The sequence below is a fragment of the Cherax quadricarinatus genome, chromosome 57 (genome assembly GCF_038502225.1).
Source record: "Cherax quadricarinatus isolate ZL_2023a chromosome 57, ASM3850222v1, whole genome shotgun sequence".
NCBI classification, from domain to species: domain Eukaryota; kingdom Metazoa; phylum Arthropoda; class Malacostraca; order Decapoda; family Parastacidae; genus Cherax; species Cherax quadricarinatus.
The window spans coordinates 15684995-15701263 of NC_091348.1; the positions used below are offsets into that span (position 1 = coordinate 15684995).

Below are 16269 nucleotides of genomic sequence, written 5' to 3' on the forward strand. Positions count from 1 at the left end.
TTTTGGACTTCTGAGAAGTAGAGGGGCGATTGGTATTAGGTGTCGTACGAGGTCTTGTCGATACTGGGGCTTGTGAGGAAGGACGCGAAGATGTGAGAACAGACTGAGTTGTAGTCGGGACGTCAGAGCCAAGGACAGCAAAAGGATTAGATGCCGGAGTGGCTATGGGAGGGGTAACAATAGAGGAGCCTGCAGAAGATGGGACCCCAGAAGTGGGGGGATGTTTGGAAACACGAGAATAAGAAACACGGGGTAGTCTCCTTTGGAGGCGGAGATGAGTAACTGCCATAGCATAAGGGAGACCTTCTGCCTCTTTGAGGCAACGGATTTCACGTTCATTTAAGTAGACCTGGCAACGGCGGGAGTACGAAGGGTGAGCTTCATTACAATTAAGGCAAGATGGAGGTTGACTGCAAGATGTATTAGAATGGTCATCGGCACCACAGACTGGGCATTCGGCCATAGATCTGCAATATTTCGCTGGGTGACCAAAACGCCAGCAATTTCTACATTGTTGCGGTGTAGGTATCACCTTTCGAACTTGTAACCGATGTCCCGCGACATATACAGAGGACAGGAGTTCTCGGCTGTCAAAAGTTAAACGAGCCACATTGCAAGGGTAACGTCTCCGCCCCCGGGCAGGAAGGACATAAGTGTCTACTTTGAGGATTGGGAGATCCTGGAGTTCCAGCTGTTCAAAAATGTCATTGCCACATGACTGGAAATTCTGTTGGACTATGGTATGGGGCAGAATGACAGTACCACTACAAGAATTGAGAGAAAGATGTTTTTCAATAGTGATAGGAGTAGTATCGATATTCGAAAGGAGAGAAAGATCATGAGCTTGGGTAGCATTCTGGACAGTGACGATGCGCATACCGCTCTTGAGAGCATGAAATGAAATATCTCTACCAACATGACGCAGGAGCGCTTTGCCAATACTATGGTCAGAAAGGTAGGCAGAAGAAGAAGTCGGTCTTAAAGTAAAGAATTTAGTCCATTGTGTGGTCCGAAACTGAGCGTGGAGAGGGAGTGCTTGACGTGTTGGTCTTTTCCGAGTAGAATGGGAAGGTAACGAAGGAGCATCATCAGGAGATTGACGTTGGCGTTTAGGAGTAGGACCGGAGTTGGTCCGGCGTGAAATGGGCGGGCGATTCAAAAATTGCCGTACCGTAGAGGGAGAAGCCGGAAGCATAGTCAAAGGAGAGCGGAGTTCAGACAAATCGAAGGAGTCAGTCGAAGCCCCGGTACCTGAAGCGGGTGAGGAAACAGCACCAGCAAGAGGTACAGGGGCATCAGGAGTGTCCGAAGAGTGGTCTAAACACAAGGCAGGGTCAGAATGGGGTGCGGTATCAAGAAGGGGCCCGGGGGTAGTGGGTTCATGGACTAGGGCTGCCATGGTTAGGTTACTCCTTTGCTTTTTGTTTTTAAGAAAAAAAAAGAAAGAAGAAAAGAAAATAAAAATAAAAAAAAGAAAAAAAGGGGGGAGCGGGGAGGAATAGTTCCCAGGAGGAATGAAAGGGCCGGAAATCTCCCTCCGCGCCCAAGAGGACCTCAGCACCGCTAGTAGTGCAGATGCAGCATGGAACCCGTGCCATACCCTACCCTTCATGCCAGTAAACCAGCAATCTGGGATAGCAACCTCACATCTGCCGAGCTACCTCGGTGGACAAAAGAGAGGGCGGCCGGATATCCGCCACAAAGCATACCTCCTTTGGCCACCACCCCCAGAATCCGAAAGGTGGCTTCCAGAGATACACCCATCGCCCGAAAGACACCCAAAGCTACTCCGGGATACCGGAGAGGGATCGAAACATACCCAGGCAATCCAGATTCCACGGCAAACTACGCCACTGCCAAGAACCTCAACGGAATGGGATGGACCCCGGTGTCCTTTCCCCTACCTAGGAACTAGCGCGCCTGTAGGAGAAATCCCAAAGGCCAAAAAGAGGAAGGGCAAAAGGGAGGGGTGAGGAGGAGGAGGAGGAATGGAAAAAGGGGAGGATGGGATAGGGGAGGGGAGAATGGGGGGTAATTAGGTTCGGTCTGAGGAAGAAGACCGACAGGGCTAATTCCTCAGACCAAGAGCCTCTTCACCACGCCAAGGAGCCCCCCTTGAAGAGGAGGTCAAGCAAGAAATTATGAAAAAAAAAAAAAAAACATGGAGTTAGAATTAGTGCATTGGCATGTGAGATGGTACAGTAAGATACAGTAAAAGTTGTGCTACTGGAGCTTTGGAACAAATTACCATAAAACCATGTATTTTGGTGCTTGAGTTATGATGGTTATTAGATACACTACATCTTCTGGAACAAATTAATATCGTAACTCAAGGGACCTCTGTATTGTGTTTGTATTTAAATTTATAATGTACATTATACAATATTTACTATACATTATTTTTGTTTTGCATGAATTAACAATGTATGGTACTTTAAAAGCAGTACTGAAGGGGTGTTCAGCCTGATTTCAAGAGAAAATTGAATTTTTATTTTTGCCAATGTCTTTATTAGTTCTTGCTTTGTTTCTTAATTGTCACTTGCATTATACTGTATATACATATGTACCTGCCACTATTTACTAGGGTGGGGATATTTGTAGTTTAGAGGGGCATCTGAAGTGTAGTATCATATTTTTATGATATTTTTATAAATAGAGCCAATTTGCAATTTGCATTTCCATATTCAGTGACCCAAAATTAGTAATGAATGACTAATTTTATTTCCATACCATTTTGATTGTAGACCAGTGTTAAATATATCTCTGTTAGTATACAGTATATTAGTGCTTAATTTTTCTTCATTTTGCAGTTGGCCATCTCCGTATTGCTCTCGCATTCATCACTCATCAGCTGCTAACACTGCTCCATCCAAGCTGTTGCATCATAATACACCACTGAGGCACTGCAACTCCTGGATTCCTTCTTCAACTTCTCGGGTGCTTTTTAGCAAAGGATTTGATCAGTTAGGTGCATCACCATTTTGATCAGCAAGAGCAGTTTTCTTCTTTATATTATATTATTATGTGGATGCAGCTATTTGTAAAAGAAAAATCACATAATCAGGTTTATAATTTTTTATATAACTTTGAATTAAGTCAACTGAAGGAAGTGCTTCTTCATGCCCATAGCCATACTTTGAAATTTTGGATGAAAATTTGCTTCTTAGTTCACTGTAAGTTTTAACATTGCTTGCTTCTTTGTTTTAGAGGCTTGGTTCTGATGAGAACTGACAATTTTGAAGTGTATCTTTCTCCGTGTATCACAAAAGGTATTGTAGGCACTTACTCGATTGTCAGTGCATGTATTTTAGTTTCATGTTTTTATTGTAAAGAATGTCAGTGTGTTGTACTGATTTTTTAACCAGAAAGTAAATTAACAGAACACTAAATAGATAAATAAATTTGAGTTTCAAGGTTCTTGGATAAATTTGTAGATGGAGTGATGACTTTATGAACAAAGAACTTGCTTGGGTGAAGCATATATTCTTGCTAGCCAGGAAGTAAGATGTCTTTGAGTAGTTAATTTTCATGGTTTGTGAATAAGTCAAGTAAAATGTCTGGTTTTATTTGCATGCTGTGCAGTGAACACCCAAGGAGTGAAATAAGTAATTGCATCAAAAAAACATTATTGTATATGAATATTATTGAGCAAAGGCTATATAAATATAGCCCTGTGTTCATGACTGTGGATCTGGTCTATACCAATCTTGGGACCAGTTAATTATCATGGTTTGCAAATATAATCTACTGAATTAGTCAGGTAGATTGTCTGGTTTTATAGTAATAAGCAAAATTAAACTTTTTGCTTTTGAACATATATGTTTTATGTTATAATTAGCATATTACATATAGATTTTAGAATGTACATTCTCTAACCATTTAAGGTGTTTTGTTGACAATTTTGCTTAATCCTCAAACTTTTGTCTTGATCATAAGAGCTATAACATTTTGCTTATTATAGTATCTGTAAAAATGGGATATCCAGTTGTCTTTCCTGCCACTTTTACCATAGTGGGCTACTACTTAACTATTTTGAACTTAAAAATATAAAAAAAATTCCCCACTGTTTTATTTTGACAAAAACTAAATTGCTATAACTTTAATTTTGTTCTGAGTGCTCACCTCAGGTTTGAAGTTCAAAACACCTGTTTTAGTAGTGTTTCAGGTAGCAGTAATAGTAGTATTTCTTTGCTCGGGAAGGGGATGACATCTACTCTCTTAATCACCCCAATCTTTCTTCCTGGACACTACAAACTCCATATGATATTGAAGTAGTCATAATTTGCTTTCACTTGACAGCATTTAAAATTTTTGCTGTGAAACCTTGTTGCATAATATTACAACTGCATTATATGACATTAAATTAGGAAAATAAATAAATATTCATATTACAGTTTACTTTCATCTGGGGAACCAAGGCAGACAAAAGTATCTCCAGCACTTTAACCCTTCTCATATCCCTGTCCTTACTGTACTCAAATCACATTGGGTTACAATGACACATTAGATCAGAGTGGTCCACCATTTCAAGGATTGCAAGTCATAGAACTCAGTGCAAAATTCAGTGATATTAATTGTAAGATTGTGTAAAATATGCATGTGCTCCTTGCTTTATATAGTAAAGGCATTCCAGGTCCATGGCAGCTGTAGTAATCTCAATTAGGTCATCAACACTTTAATTCGTTATTACTGTATAGTTTTATTCATTATGTTTTGTGAACTGCACCAATTGTATGAGAGTGAATTTGTATTTTACACAGGAATTACTGGTAGAAATGGGGCATTGCATAAAAGTGAATTTACATATAATGAACCTGAATAGAGTGAGAAATGACTTTAATAGCCTGAGCTTCCTATATACTGGTCATACCTGTTCTTGTGTAGTCTCTCCAAATCCCACCAAATATATAGTGTACTCCTATGGAACAGCTATAGTTTATCAACACACAAGGTGAAGCATCTTCCCATTATTTTCATGAAAGAAAAACTTCATACTTGATGACTAATGTCCTATTTTCCTCAAAAATCTTTCTTCTGTTGACATTCATTTTGAGGGATGGAATTTGTATGTCACCCAAACTCTTGGTAAATGTTACACACACTGCCATTGTTTAGTACACATCAACTGCAGGGAAGAGACTAATGCAGACAGGCATATTTATCACAACTAGATATAACTGCTTTGGTTCACATAGTGTACATGATGTGTAACTAGACGCAGTGCCCAATCAGAAAGTTTTTCTCACACTAGCTATATTTTCACATAAAAGAGAGTATTACTTAAGCAGTCCTGAAAAAATATAACGTCATGCTAACAAATTCAATATACTGTGTATTCTGTACATTTTATTCTTCCTAAGGTTATCCTTTTTTTTTTTTAATGTGAGAGTTTGCATGCCACAAAGTATCACCTTGCAGACCACAAGCAGCCCATGGGGTTTTAGTTGAACCATCCTGTATTAGCTCATTCATATCCAACATATATTACTTTTAAACTTGTAACCTGGTCAGCTTTATGCAGCATAATTTGCATATAAATTGGGTGAAGAAAGTGTACCAAAAGTTGGCAGTAAAAAATTTAAGCATATATATATTTCATTGAACTCAAATTGCAGTATATTATGTGCAGTACTGTATTGAGGCAATAGTCATTATTAATTTTTGTCCATCTACACATAATAGTCATATCTTACCAAAACTTTGAATTTAAAGCTCATTTCATGCAGATTGTAAAGAGCTAAATAATATAGTAATGTCAGACTTTCAGTGTGCCTTACTATTAGAAAAGTTTAAGCAATCCGAGGAACTTGCATAAATTTTTCGAGGGGCTTTAGAAAGTGGAGAAGTTTTGCAAGGATTAGGTCGCAAAAACAAATGCGTATGGTAAGAGTGTTTCTATATCACTGAGATAAGTAAATAAAACGTGATTTTTGAGGTTCCGTGAACATTAACTGGGAAAGAGTTTGAACCAAATTCACACAAGGCTGTGACCTCTTCCTTAGAATAAAAAAAATTATTCATAAGTATTGGGTAATTTTAATTATTCATTAGATGAGAATCTTTCAGGATTTGCTCACTATAATTTATTCAATGAATACACAGTAATCCAATACTATGACTCTCTCAATATTGCCAAAGTGTTTTTTTTTTTTTTCTGTAAGTTAATTTAAACTTTGTCCCATTTCCAGCTAACATAGGGTAGCATTCTCTTGGGCAGGAATGGGTAACATTAGTCTAATGTAGGACAGTGACAACAGTGATTTATTCTTTTTGCTTTATAATGTTTTTATTCATCATACCTGAGAGATCATACTTGTGGAGTGTGCATTCTTGTAATAATTTGGGTGATTAGTCATAATGCTGCAGCTTCATGTAAGCCTGGTCATACTGGCAATTAGATTTTAATAAAAAATATCCTATTTTTATATACATTCTGGATTTCATATTTCAGTAGCAAAAACAGTATTGGTTACTGTAACTGGTGCAAGTTACAACACATAGTGTGAAGTGCTGAATGATTGCCGTGAATATTTTGAGTAGAAAATAAATGAAATTTTAAGTATCCAGAAGAATGGAAGTAAACATTACCTTCCGTAAAGTAGAATAGATATATTTATTACATAGAAAAGCTATTTTATTCATATGTATTTAGGTATAAGGTATTTCAAGCTTTGACAGAAGGGGTTATTTAGATGTGGGTCTCTCATTATTTAATAACCAGGGCATTAAGTTTCCTTTTTCTATATTGTTTCACCATGATAGATATCAGTCTATTTTTGTGAGGTAGTGAAATCTAATAAATTGGCCTTCATATTTTCATTGTAATAAGTTTAATAACAAATTGTAAAGAGTGCTTTTAACATAAGGGTGAAACAAATTCAATCAGTTTTTAAGTTTTGAAGACAATAATACATCACTTTTAGGGAATTTAACCCTTTGAGGGTTTTGGTCGTACTAGTACGTCTTACGCGTAGGGGTTTTTGACGTACTAGTACTCATAAATTCTAGCGGCCTCAAATCTAGTGGGAGAAAGCTGGTAGGCCTTCATATGAAAGAATGGGTCTATGTGGTCAGTGTGCACAGTCTAAAAAAAATCCTGCAGCACACAGTGCATAATGAGAAAAAAAAAACTTTGACCATTTTTTTTTAATAAATCAGCGACTTTGCAGTGTATTTTCATATGGTATTTATTGTTGTATTCTAGTTTTCTTGGTCTCATTTTATAGAATGGAAGACATATTACAGAAATTGAGATGATTTTGACTGGTTTTACAATGAAAGGTGCCTTGAAATTGAGCTCAAAGTAGCAGAAATGTTTGATTTTTACCAAACTTCAAAAGTAAACAAATCGTGCCAAGCGTGCAATACACGTCAACTGGTGAGTCTAATATTCTTTCACAAGTGCACCAATAATATGTATACCATTTTTTACACTAATGCAGTAGTCTGCATAACAGTAAATCTTATATTTTTTGTGAAAATAAAAATTCAAAGTGGAAAGCAAAAGAATATAAGAGGGGCCTTGAGACGTGACTAATGACTAGAGGAAATGTTATTTTAGTGCCAGGAATGTCTTTCTTGTTTATTCTGGACCCTATTCGGAAATTGGCATCTTTTGAAATTTGTGTGAAATTGGCAAAATTGCTAAATTCTGACCACTGTACTGGATAGTTGAATTTCATAAATGGGTGGTTTCTTGCACCCATTCGATAGAAAAAATGGAGTTCTAGCGAAATATTCATGTTTTTTGTCGACTAGTACAGTGAAATTGGCCGAAAATGGGGCTCAAAGTGGGCAAAAACGCCGATGCGTAAACATCGCCGAGACCGCTAACTTTGCGAGAGCATAATTCCGTAAGTTTTCTATCAAATTTCAAACTTTTGGTGTCTTTATGATCGGGAAAAGATTCTCTATCTTTTCATAAGAGAAAATAATTTTTTTTTTTAAATTTGGCCGACCCTGAGAACGAGTTTCGGAGAGGGCCTGTCGACCCTCAAAGGGTTAATGCTATATGCTAATTTCTCTAGACAAGATGATCCATTGCCATTGCTCAAGGATCACCTAGGAAAAGTAAATCCATCTCACTGCTTTATGTTTAGGATATCGTTATCTTCAATAATTTAGGAGTTTATTTAAATTTAAAGTACAGGTATTTGAAGTGCAGATAAATTATCAGTATTTGAAGTGTGTAAAATGTTTGTGGGAATGAAAAGATAAAGTCAGAATTATATCTGAATAGGGTTTAAGAACAAAGATGCTATCAGTAATTGTAGTGCAATACAGTAAAATTATATATAGAAATAGCCCTTGTGGCTTAGCGCTTCTTTTTGATTATAATAATAATAATAATATATATAGAAAGTCTGAATACATGAGAGAAAATTAAAAGAATTTGATTAACAAGAGATACTGCAGAGTACCAAAATGTTAATCTGTGTATTTGATAGAAAAGAAAATGTTTTGTATTTTTTTTCATTTAGTTATAAAACAGATGATCATCGAATATTTAATATAGTATTTTATAGAAATTTATTGCCATTCCCAAAATTATCACTTAGCATAAAATAACCTAGAAACTTCAAACTCTATACAGGTGACCCATGCACTTTACAAACTAATTGGTTCTGCAGTGTTATTAATAGGGGTTCTGTTCCTAAGAACCAAATGCATACATTGAAATTTTATTTTTTATGAGCTATCTAGCTAGGAAAAAAAACTATTATAAATGTGGGGCGCATAAGTTGGGCGAGTGTGAATTAAGGAATGCCTGTATACAAAACAGTATATGGATATTTTTGTATGTTATTAAGGTACAAATTTTAATAGAGAATTGAAATGTAGTTTCCATTTCTTTTTATATGAATGTGGCAATAACTAAAAGTGCAAAAAATTATGCAAGGATAGTTTTAATCACTGGAGGAGCATTCTTCTGGTTGGTACACAGTGTGTTAACATATTTTTTGGCAGAGCCTAATTTTTTTTTTCCAATATGCCGGCCATCTCCCACTGAAGCAGGGTGACCCAAAAAAGAAACACTTTCACCATCATTCACACATAATCACTGTCAAAGCCTAATTATGCAAATGACATGCAGTTAAAAAGTGCTCAAAATTCTACATTTATAAATGAGAATTTGAAAAATAAATAATACAGTACATAGGTATTTTGATTAAGGTATGTTGTAATGTCAATTTTAAAACATCTACAAACACATGCTTATTGATGAATATAAAGATTATTAGAGTTAGATCACATTAGGTGATGGAAAGTTAAGAGGCAGACTCTTGTAAATTACAACTTGACTTCTACAAACTCAACTAAAGTAAATACACTCACACATGAAAATGCACATGCATGTTGGACCAAGAGCTGGAGTTCAAGCCCTGCAAATTCAAAATAGGTACTGTAATTACACATGCACTCTTACACAGTACAGTATTACACAGCTTTGCTGATCATGTTGCATGTAGAGCTCAATATTAGCCCTTAAACTGTCCAAATGTAGATCTACGTTTGTGCGCGTAGTGCTCCAACCTGAATTTTCTCCATAAGAAAGAATGTAAAAAAAACGTAGATCTACATTCGGAGCGCTTCGCGAGCGAACGTAGATCTACGTTTGGACAGTTTAAGGGTTAAGTACCTAAAGCTTAATACAATATATAAAATTTATCATCAAAGGAATCTTTATGTGTTAGTTCTAGGTGACTTTTAAAGTTGTTTACATGAAAGAATGAAAATAGAAATTCATGCTAATAAAAAGGTAGGGATATATATGTGCTTGTAGTGACAATACTGATGCCAATGGACTGATGTGTAAGTTTTAGCTGGTCAAAACACTCGATATTTTTCTAATATACGTACATAGCTGCTTGCAGTTAGATAAATATTTTTAAAATTTTTAGTAAAAAAATAATAGTGCTTAGAAATAGACAATATTTAGGACATGTAATTTGCTTTAGTGCAGTGTTTTCAAAGTGATGTATTCGTTTTACAAAATCACCCCATAGTGTGTGGAAATAAATACTTGTACATAAGTGTATTTTTATACATGGTACTATGATATTTAAATAGCATTCATTCAATTATTCTGGAATGTATGTCCATTTCTCATTTTGTTATTAATTTTTTTCCCTAATAATCTGCTATGAGCTTAGTTATATTCACCATTTAAACATCAGTACAATATTACATCTATTAGTACGTAAGTGAAAAATTAAACTTTAGTTAAAAAAAATCACTGAGTTAATTCATTTACTTGAAATGGCTACATTTCTTTTTGTTTTCATGATTTGAGTTGCTGTGATGTGAGGGAAAAATCATACTGTTCGAATTTATTATGTGGTAAAAAAAAAATTGATAAGCAATAAATTATTGAGTGATAAAATATTATAGAGATATCATTGTATTTGTTTGATAACTGAATACCATATTAAGATTCTTGAATGCGGTTATTTTTGTATGTGAGAGATTACTTATTTGTTGATTACAACATATATTTGTATCTAAAGAAGCAGAGAAATGCTTGTGATATCCCAATTTCAGTGTTTAATTTTCATGGATTTTTTTTAACTAATCCATTGCTTGCAGCACTAACTGTTTTCTCTAACTTCATTCCAGTGCTCTGTGCCTGAAGAAAATCTTTTTATCTTGGCAGCCCATTTTTCCTCAGTTTGCAATTGTAGCTTTTGTTCTCCCTATTCATGGTGCTATGAAATTTTATTGATTTACTTGTATCCTTTTGTGATCATATATGACTTTTCTTTAACTACCATCAGCTCATAAGAGGATTTTTAGAATGTTCAGTCTTTGTGTAGCCATTTTTGTTGATCAGGGAGCCAATTTTACTGAAATTAGAAATACTTGACTAAGTATGAAACCCCAATGAGTGACATTTTTCATAGCATTCTTATCTTTATAATTGTTTGTATTTACTTTTTAAACAGAAACTCTCTTTTGTTGTAATAATTTTCCCTTTTACTTCTCATATATTTTGAAGTTTCCATATTAGTATTTAATGGGGGCCTTAATCAACTTTTTTTTTTTTTTTTATCTAAATATGACCTGCTCATCTGTTTCTTTCCTGAATATTTTCTGTGACTAATATTTTTTTTTTTTTTTTTTTTTTCAACAAGTCGGCCGTCTCCCACCGAGGCAGGGTGACCCAAAAAAGAAAGAAAATCCCCAAAAAGAAAATACTTTCATCATCATTCAACACTTTCACCACACTCGCACATTATCACTGTTTTTGCAGAGGTGCTCAGAATACAACAGTCTAGAAGCATACACATATAAAGATACACAACATATCCCTCCAAACTGCCAATATCCCAAACCCCTCCTTTAAAGTGCAGGCATTGTACTTCCCATTTCCAGGACTCAAGTCCGACTATATGAAAATAACCGGTTTCCCTGAATCCCTTCACTAAATATTACCCTGCTCACACTCCAACAGATCGTCAGGTCCCAAGTACCATTCGTCTCCATTCACTCCTATCTAACACGCTCACGCACGCTTGCTGGAAGTCCAAGCCCCTTACCCACAAAACCTAATATACAGTACAGTAATAGCTAAATGGCTACACAGGGTTATACTAACTGGAAAATGAACTGTTTGATATCAGGATTTTGCTCTCTAGTTCAGTTATATTAATTGCTTTTCTATAATGGTCTTTTCCAGTATTTTTACAACAGGTCTATATTTTAAAGTCTTTAGCAAATGCCGTCCCTCATCCACCTTGTCAAATTCTACTCTCTCATTGTATATTAGATTTTAATTTATGCAATTTGTAGTGCTTCTTTTGTTACTATTTCTAATGTACCCTTAGTTTCCCTCAAATGATGCCGTATTTAAAATGAGACTCCAGGTTCATTTCAGTTAGTTTCTCTTTGCAGAGATATTCTTATTGAGAATATCTCTTAACTTGTGCTTTCAAGATAATCTCATCCATGTACATAATAAGCTTTATACTGTACTGTATTTTTTTAACTGTTTTCTATTTTTTGACCATTTAGATTCTGCTTGTCCCTTGTTAATTGTCATAATAAACCATTTGATGGGTTAGTTTGTTCCTATTACTTTATAGAAAAATAATTCTTCCTTATTTCTTTTATGACTGAGCGTCTGGACAGTACACACAGAACTGTATTTTTATATTTTAGTTTTCTCCTTTGAAAAGTCTTGACTAATTCATATATCCTTCCTTTTTATTTAGCACATAGATATTTTGATTTTTTATTTGTTTAATCAGTACAAAGCTTAAGTTTCCTTTGGCATACATTAATTACAATTTTTTTTTTTCCAACAAGTTGGCCGTCTCCCAACGAGGCAGGGTAACCCAAAGAGAAAGAAAATCCCCAAAAAGAAAATACTTTCATCATCATTCAACACTTTTACCTCACTCACACATTGTCACTGTTTTTGCAGAGGTGCCCAGTACAACAGTTTAGGAGTATATACGTATAAAAATACACAATATATCTCTCCAAACCGCCAATATCCCAAACCCCTCCTTTAGAGTGCAGGCATTGTACTTCCCATTTCCAGGACTCAAGTCCGGTTATATAAAATAACCAGTTTCCCTGAATCCCTTCACTAAATATTACCCTGCTCACACTTCAACAGATCGTCAGGTCCCAAATACCATTTGTCTCCATTCACTCCTATCTAACACGCTCACGCACTCTTGCTGGATGTCCAAACCCCTCGCCCACAACACCTCCTTTACCCCCTCCCTCCAATCTTTTCAAGGACGACCCCTACCCCGCCTTCCTTTCCTTAGAGATTTATAGGCTCTCCATGTCATTCTACTTTGATACATTCTCTCTAAATGACCAAACTGCCTCAACAAACCCTCTTCAGCCCTCTGACTAATACTTTTATTAACTCCACACCTTCTACTGATTTCCACACTCCGAATTTTCTGCATAATATTTACACCACACACTGCTCTTAGACAGGACATCTCCACTGCCTCCAACCGCCTCCTTGCTGCAGCATTTACAACCCAAGCTTCATACCCATATAAGAATGTTGGTACTACTATACTTTCATACATTCCCTTCTTTGCCTCCATAGATAACATTTTTTGCCTCCACATATACCTCAATGCACCACTCACCTTTTTTCCTTCATCAATTCTATGATTAACCTCATCCTTCATAAATCCATCTGCTGACACGTCAACTCCCAAATATCTGAAAACATTCACTTCTTCCATACTCCTCCTCCCCAATTTGATATCCAATTTTTCTGTATCTAAATCATTTGATACTCTCGTCACCTTACTCTTTTCTATGTTCACTTTCAACTTTCTACCTTTACATACATTCCCAAATTCGTCCACTAACCTTTGCAATTTTTCTTTAGAATCTCCCATAAGCACAGTATCATCAGCAAAAAGTAACTGTGTCACTTCCCATTTTGTATTTAATTCCCCATAATTTAATCCATCCCTCTCCCGAACACCCTAGCATTTACTTCTTTTACGACCCCATCTATAAATATATTAAACAACCATGGTGACATTACACATCCCTGTCTAAGACCTACTTTTACTGGGAAGTAGTCTCCCTCTCTTCTACACACCCTAGCCTGAGCCTCACTGTCCTCATAAAAACTCTTTACAGCATTTAGTAACTTACCACCTATTCCATATACTACTTGCAACATCTGCCACATTGCTTCCCTATCCACTATCATATGCCTTTTCTAAATCCATAAATGCAATAAAAACTTCCCTACCTTTATCTAAATACTGCTCACATATATGCTTCAATGTAAACACTTGATCTACACATCCCCTACCCACTCTAAAACCTCCTTGCTCATCCGCAATTCTACATTCTGTCTTACCTCTAATTCTTTCAATAATACCTCTACTGAGTATACCAGGAAAAGTGTACGGTAAACTTATTCCTCTATAATTTTTACAATCTCTTTTGTCCCCCTTCCCTTTATATAAAGGGACTATACACGCTCTCAGCCAATCCCTAGGTACCTTTCCCTCTTTCATACATTTATTAAACAAAAATACCAACCACTCCAACACTATGTCCTCCCCTGCTTTTAACATTTTTGTCATGATCCCGTCAGTTCCAGCTGCTTTACCCCCTTTCATTCTACATAATGCCTCATGCACCTCCCCCACACTCACATCCTGCTCTTCACTCCTAAAAGATAATATACCTCCCTGGCCAGTGCATGAAATTACTGCCTCCCTTTCTTTGTTGACATTTAAAAGTTCCTCAAAATATTCTTGCCATCTACCCAAAACCTCCATCTCCCCATCTACTAACTCCCCTACTCTGTTTTTAACTGATAAATCCATTTGTTCCCTAGGCTTTCTTAACTTGTTTAACTCACTCCAAATTTTTTTCTTATTTTCATTAAAATTCCTTGACAGTACCTCTCCCACTCTATCATCTGCTCTCCTTTTGCACTCTCTCACCACTCTCTTCACCTTTCTTTTACTCTCCATATACTTTTCTCTTCTTATAACACTTCTGCTTTGTAAATACCTCTCATAAGCTACCTCTTTCTCTTTTATCACACCCTTTACTTCATCATTCCACCAATCACTCCTCTTTCCTCCTGCACTAGTTAAAAATTTAATTTCTTTTACATCACAGGTTCACGGTTCTGTACATTTTGTCTCAAAACAAGCAGGGATCATATGTTAGCCTACAAACCTGTATAACTCGACTATTTTCTCTTATAGTATAATATCCTTTGATGTCGTCTCTTGCTTAGGGGAGAGTTCCTAGCATATTAACCACCTTTTGATAATAGACACTTAAAAATTACTTGAAAAATTAGGTAAAAAAAAAAATAAAATGCATGCCTTCCTTGAATCCTTGGTACTTTTCATTTATTAAAGTCATTTAAAGTCTTATCATTTTCTCTTTCATCATCCTCACTTGGTCCTTCCACCAATCTGTTTTCTTCTCTGGCAGTTATCCTTTCAATACATCATCATACATTGTTCACTTCTTATACTAGCTGACTTTTTTTCTACAACTATATATACAATAGCTTATACCTCTCACAATTTAGCCCATTTTTTTCTCATCACTTTTTTTTTACTGCCACTCATCTCCTTGTATAGCCACCTTCCACTTTCATTCTTACTACTACTAAAAAATGATCAGACATGGGAATTTTTTATGTATATATATAATCTGGTGAACTGTTTCTTTGCTGCAAAATTTCTGTGACTAATATACAGCTCAGTAATAGATTAATAAAAGCATATACAGTATATCAAAAACTTATACCTTGGTATTATCATTTATTACTAGTTTTAGTTCTGAGCAAAATTCACTTAAGTGTCACCCAATATCATTAGCACTGGGATCATAAATTTTCTCTATGCTGTACAACTGTATTGCTCACCTTTTTATTTCTCTCTCACAGTATTATTATTTCACATAATTCAAAACTTAAACATTCACTAAATATGTACCTTTCAGAATCTAGTATTTTGAGGCATTTTATATGCAATGGTAAGATGTTGAGTATGTCCTCACTATTAACAACACTTCATATAAACTTGGAAAGTATGTGGCCTTGTGTTTACCTTTTTCATTCCACCATCTTCACTACCTAATACAGTCTATATATACTGTACATAAAATTTGGTCATCATTATACTTTTTTTTTATCATACATCTTACACTTAATTTGGCCATTATTCAACACATGTTCTCACACATATTACACTAAAGCACTGTATTTTCTGCTTCATGATTCCTGTTTCATATTGAGAGGCATTATTAAGTAACTTATTATTAGTAATGCCAGAATGTGGAGAATTTTGTGAAATCTTGATTAAAAAAGACTATCTGTGATGTGTTTGATATATTTTTGTCAGATACTCATACACTGTGTAAAATTCAAAGTGTAAATTTCAGTGTTCCTTTTGCTCCATGCAAAGGTGCTATGACAAAAAATTCAATCTTTCCAGTGTACTAATTTTGGTGTATCTCTCATAATTTGTTCTACAATTCATATTTTTTAATACAGTACATATATTTATTTAAATTCATTTTATTAAAAGTTTTATACATTTAACATTTTTTATTCAGTTAATGAATGTAAACATATATTAAAAATGACTGTACATTTTTATAAGTATGCACACAGACTTGTATGGGAGTTAAAAAGGAAAGACCATAAAGTACTGTAGTATTCATAACAAATTACAGTACATGAATTTCTGGGTTGTTTTATCTGTGGCCTCATGCTATGTGATAAATAAAATTTGAAATGGC

General features: G+C 35.4%; 1 protein-coding gene across 1 annotated transcript in view; it reads left to right on the forward strand.

The window, feature by feature from the left end:
• The window catches only part of Ankle2 (ankyrin repeat and LEM domain-containing protein 2), a 54614-nt gene extending 38345 nt beyond the window's left edge, over positions 1-16269 (forward strand). Inside the window, exon 14 of the mRNA XM_053783193.2 lies at positions 2811-16269. Within this exon, the coding sequence (XP_053639168.1) occupies positions 2811-2985 (175 nt within the window). The 3' untranslated portion in view covers positions 2986-16269. The remainder of the gene's footprint in view (positions 1-2810) is intronic.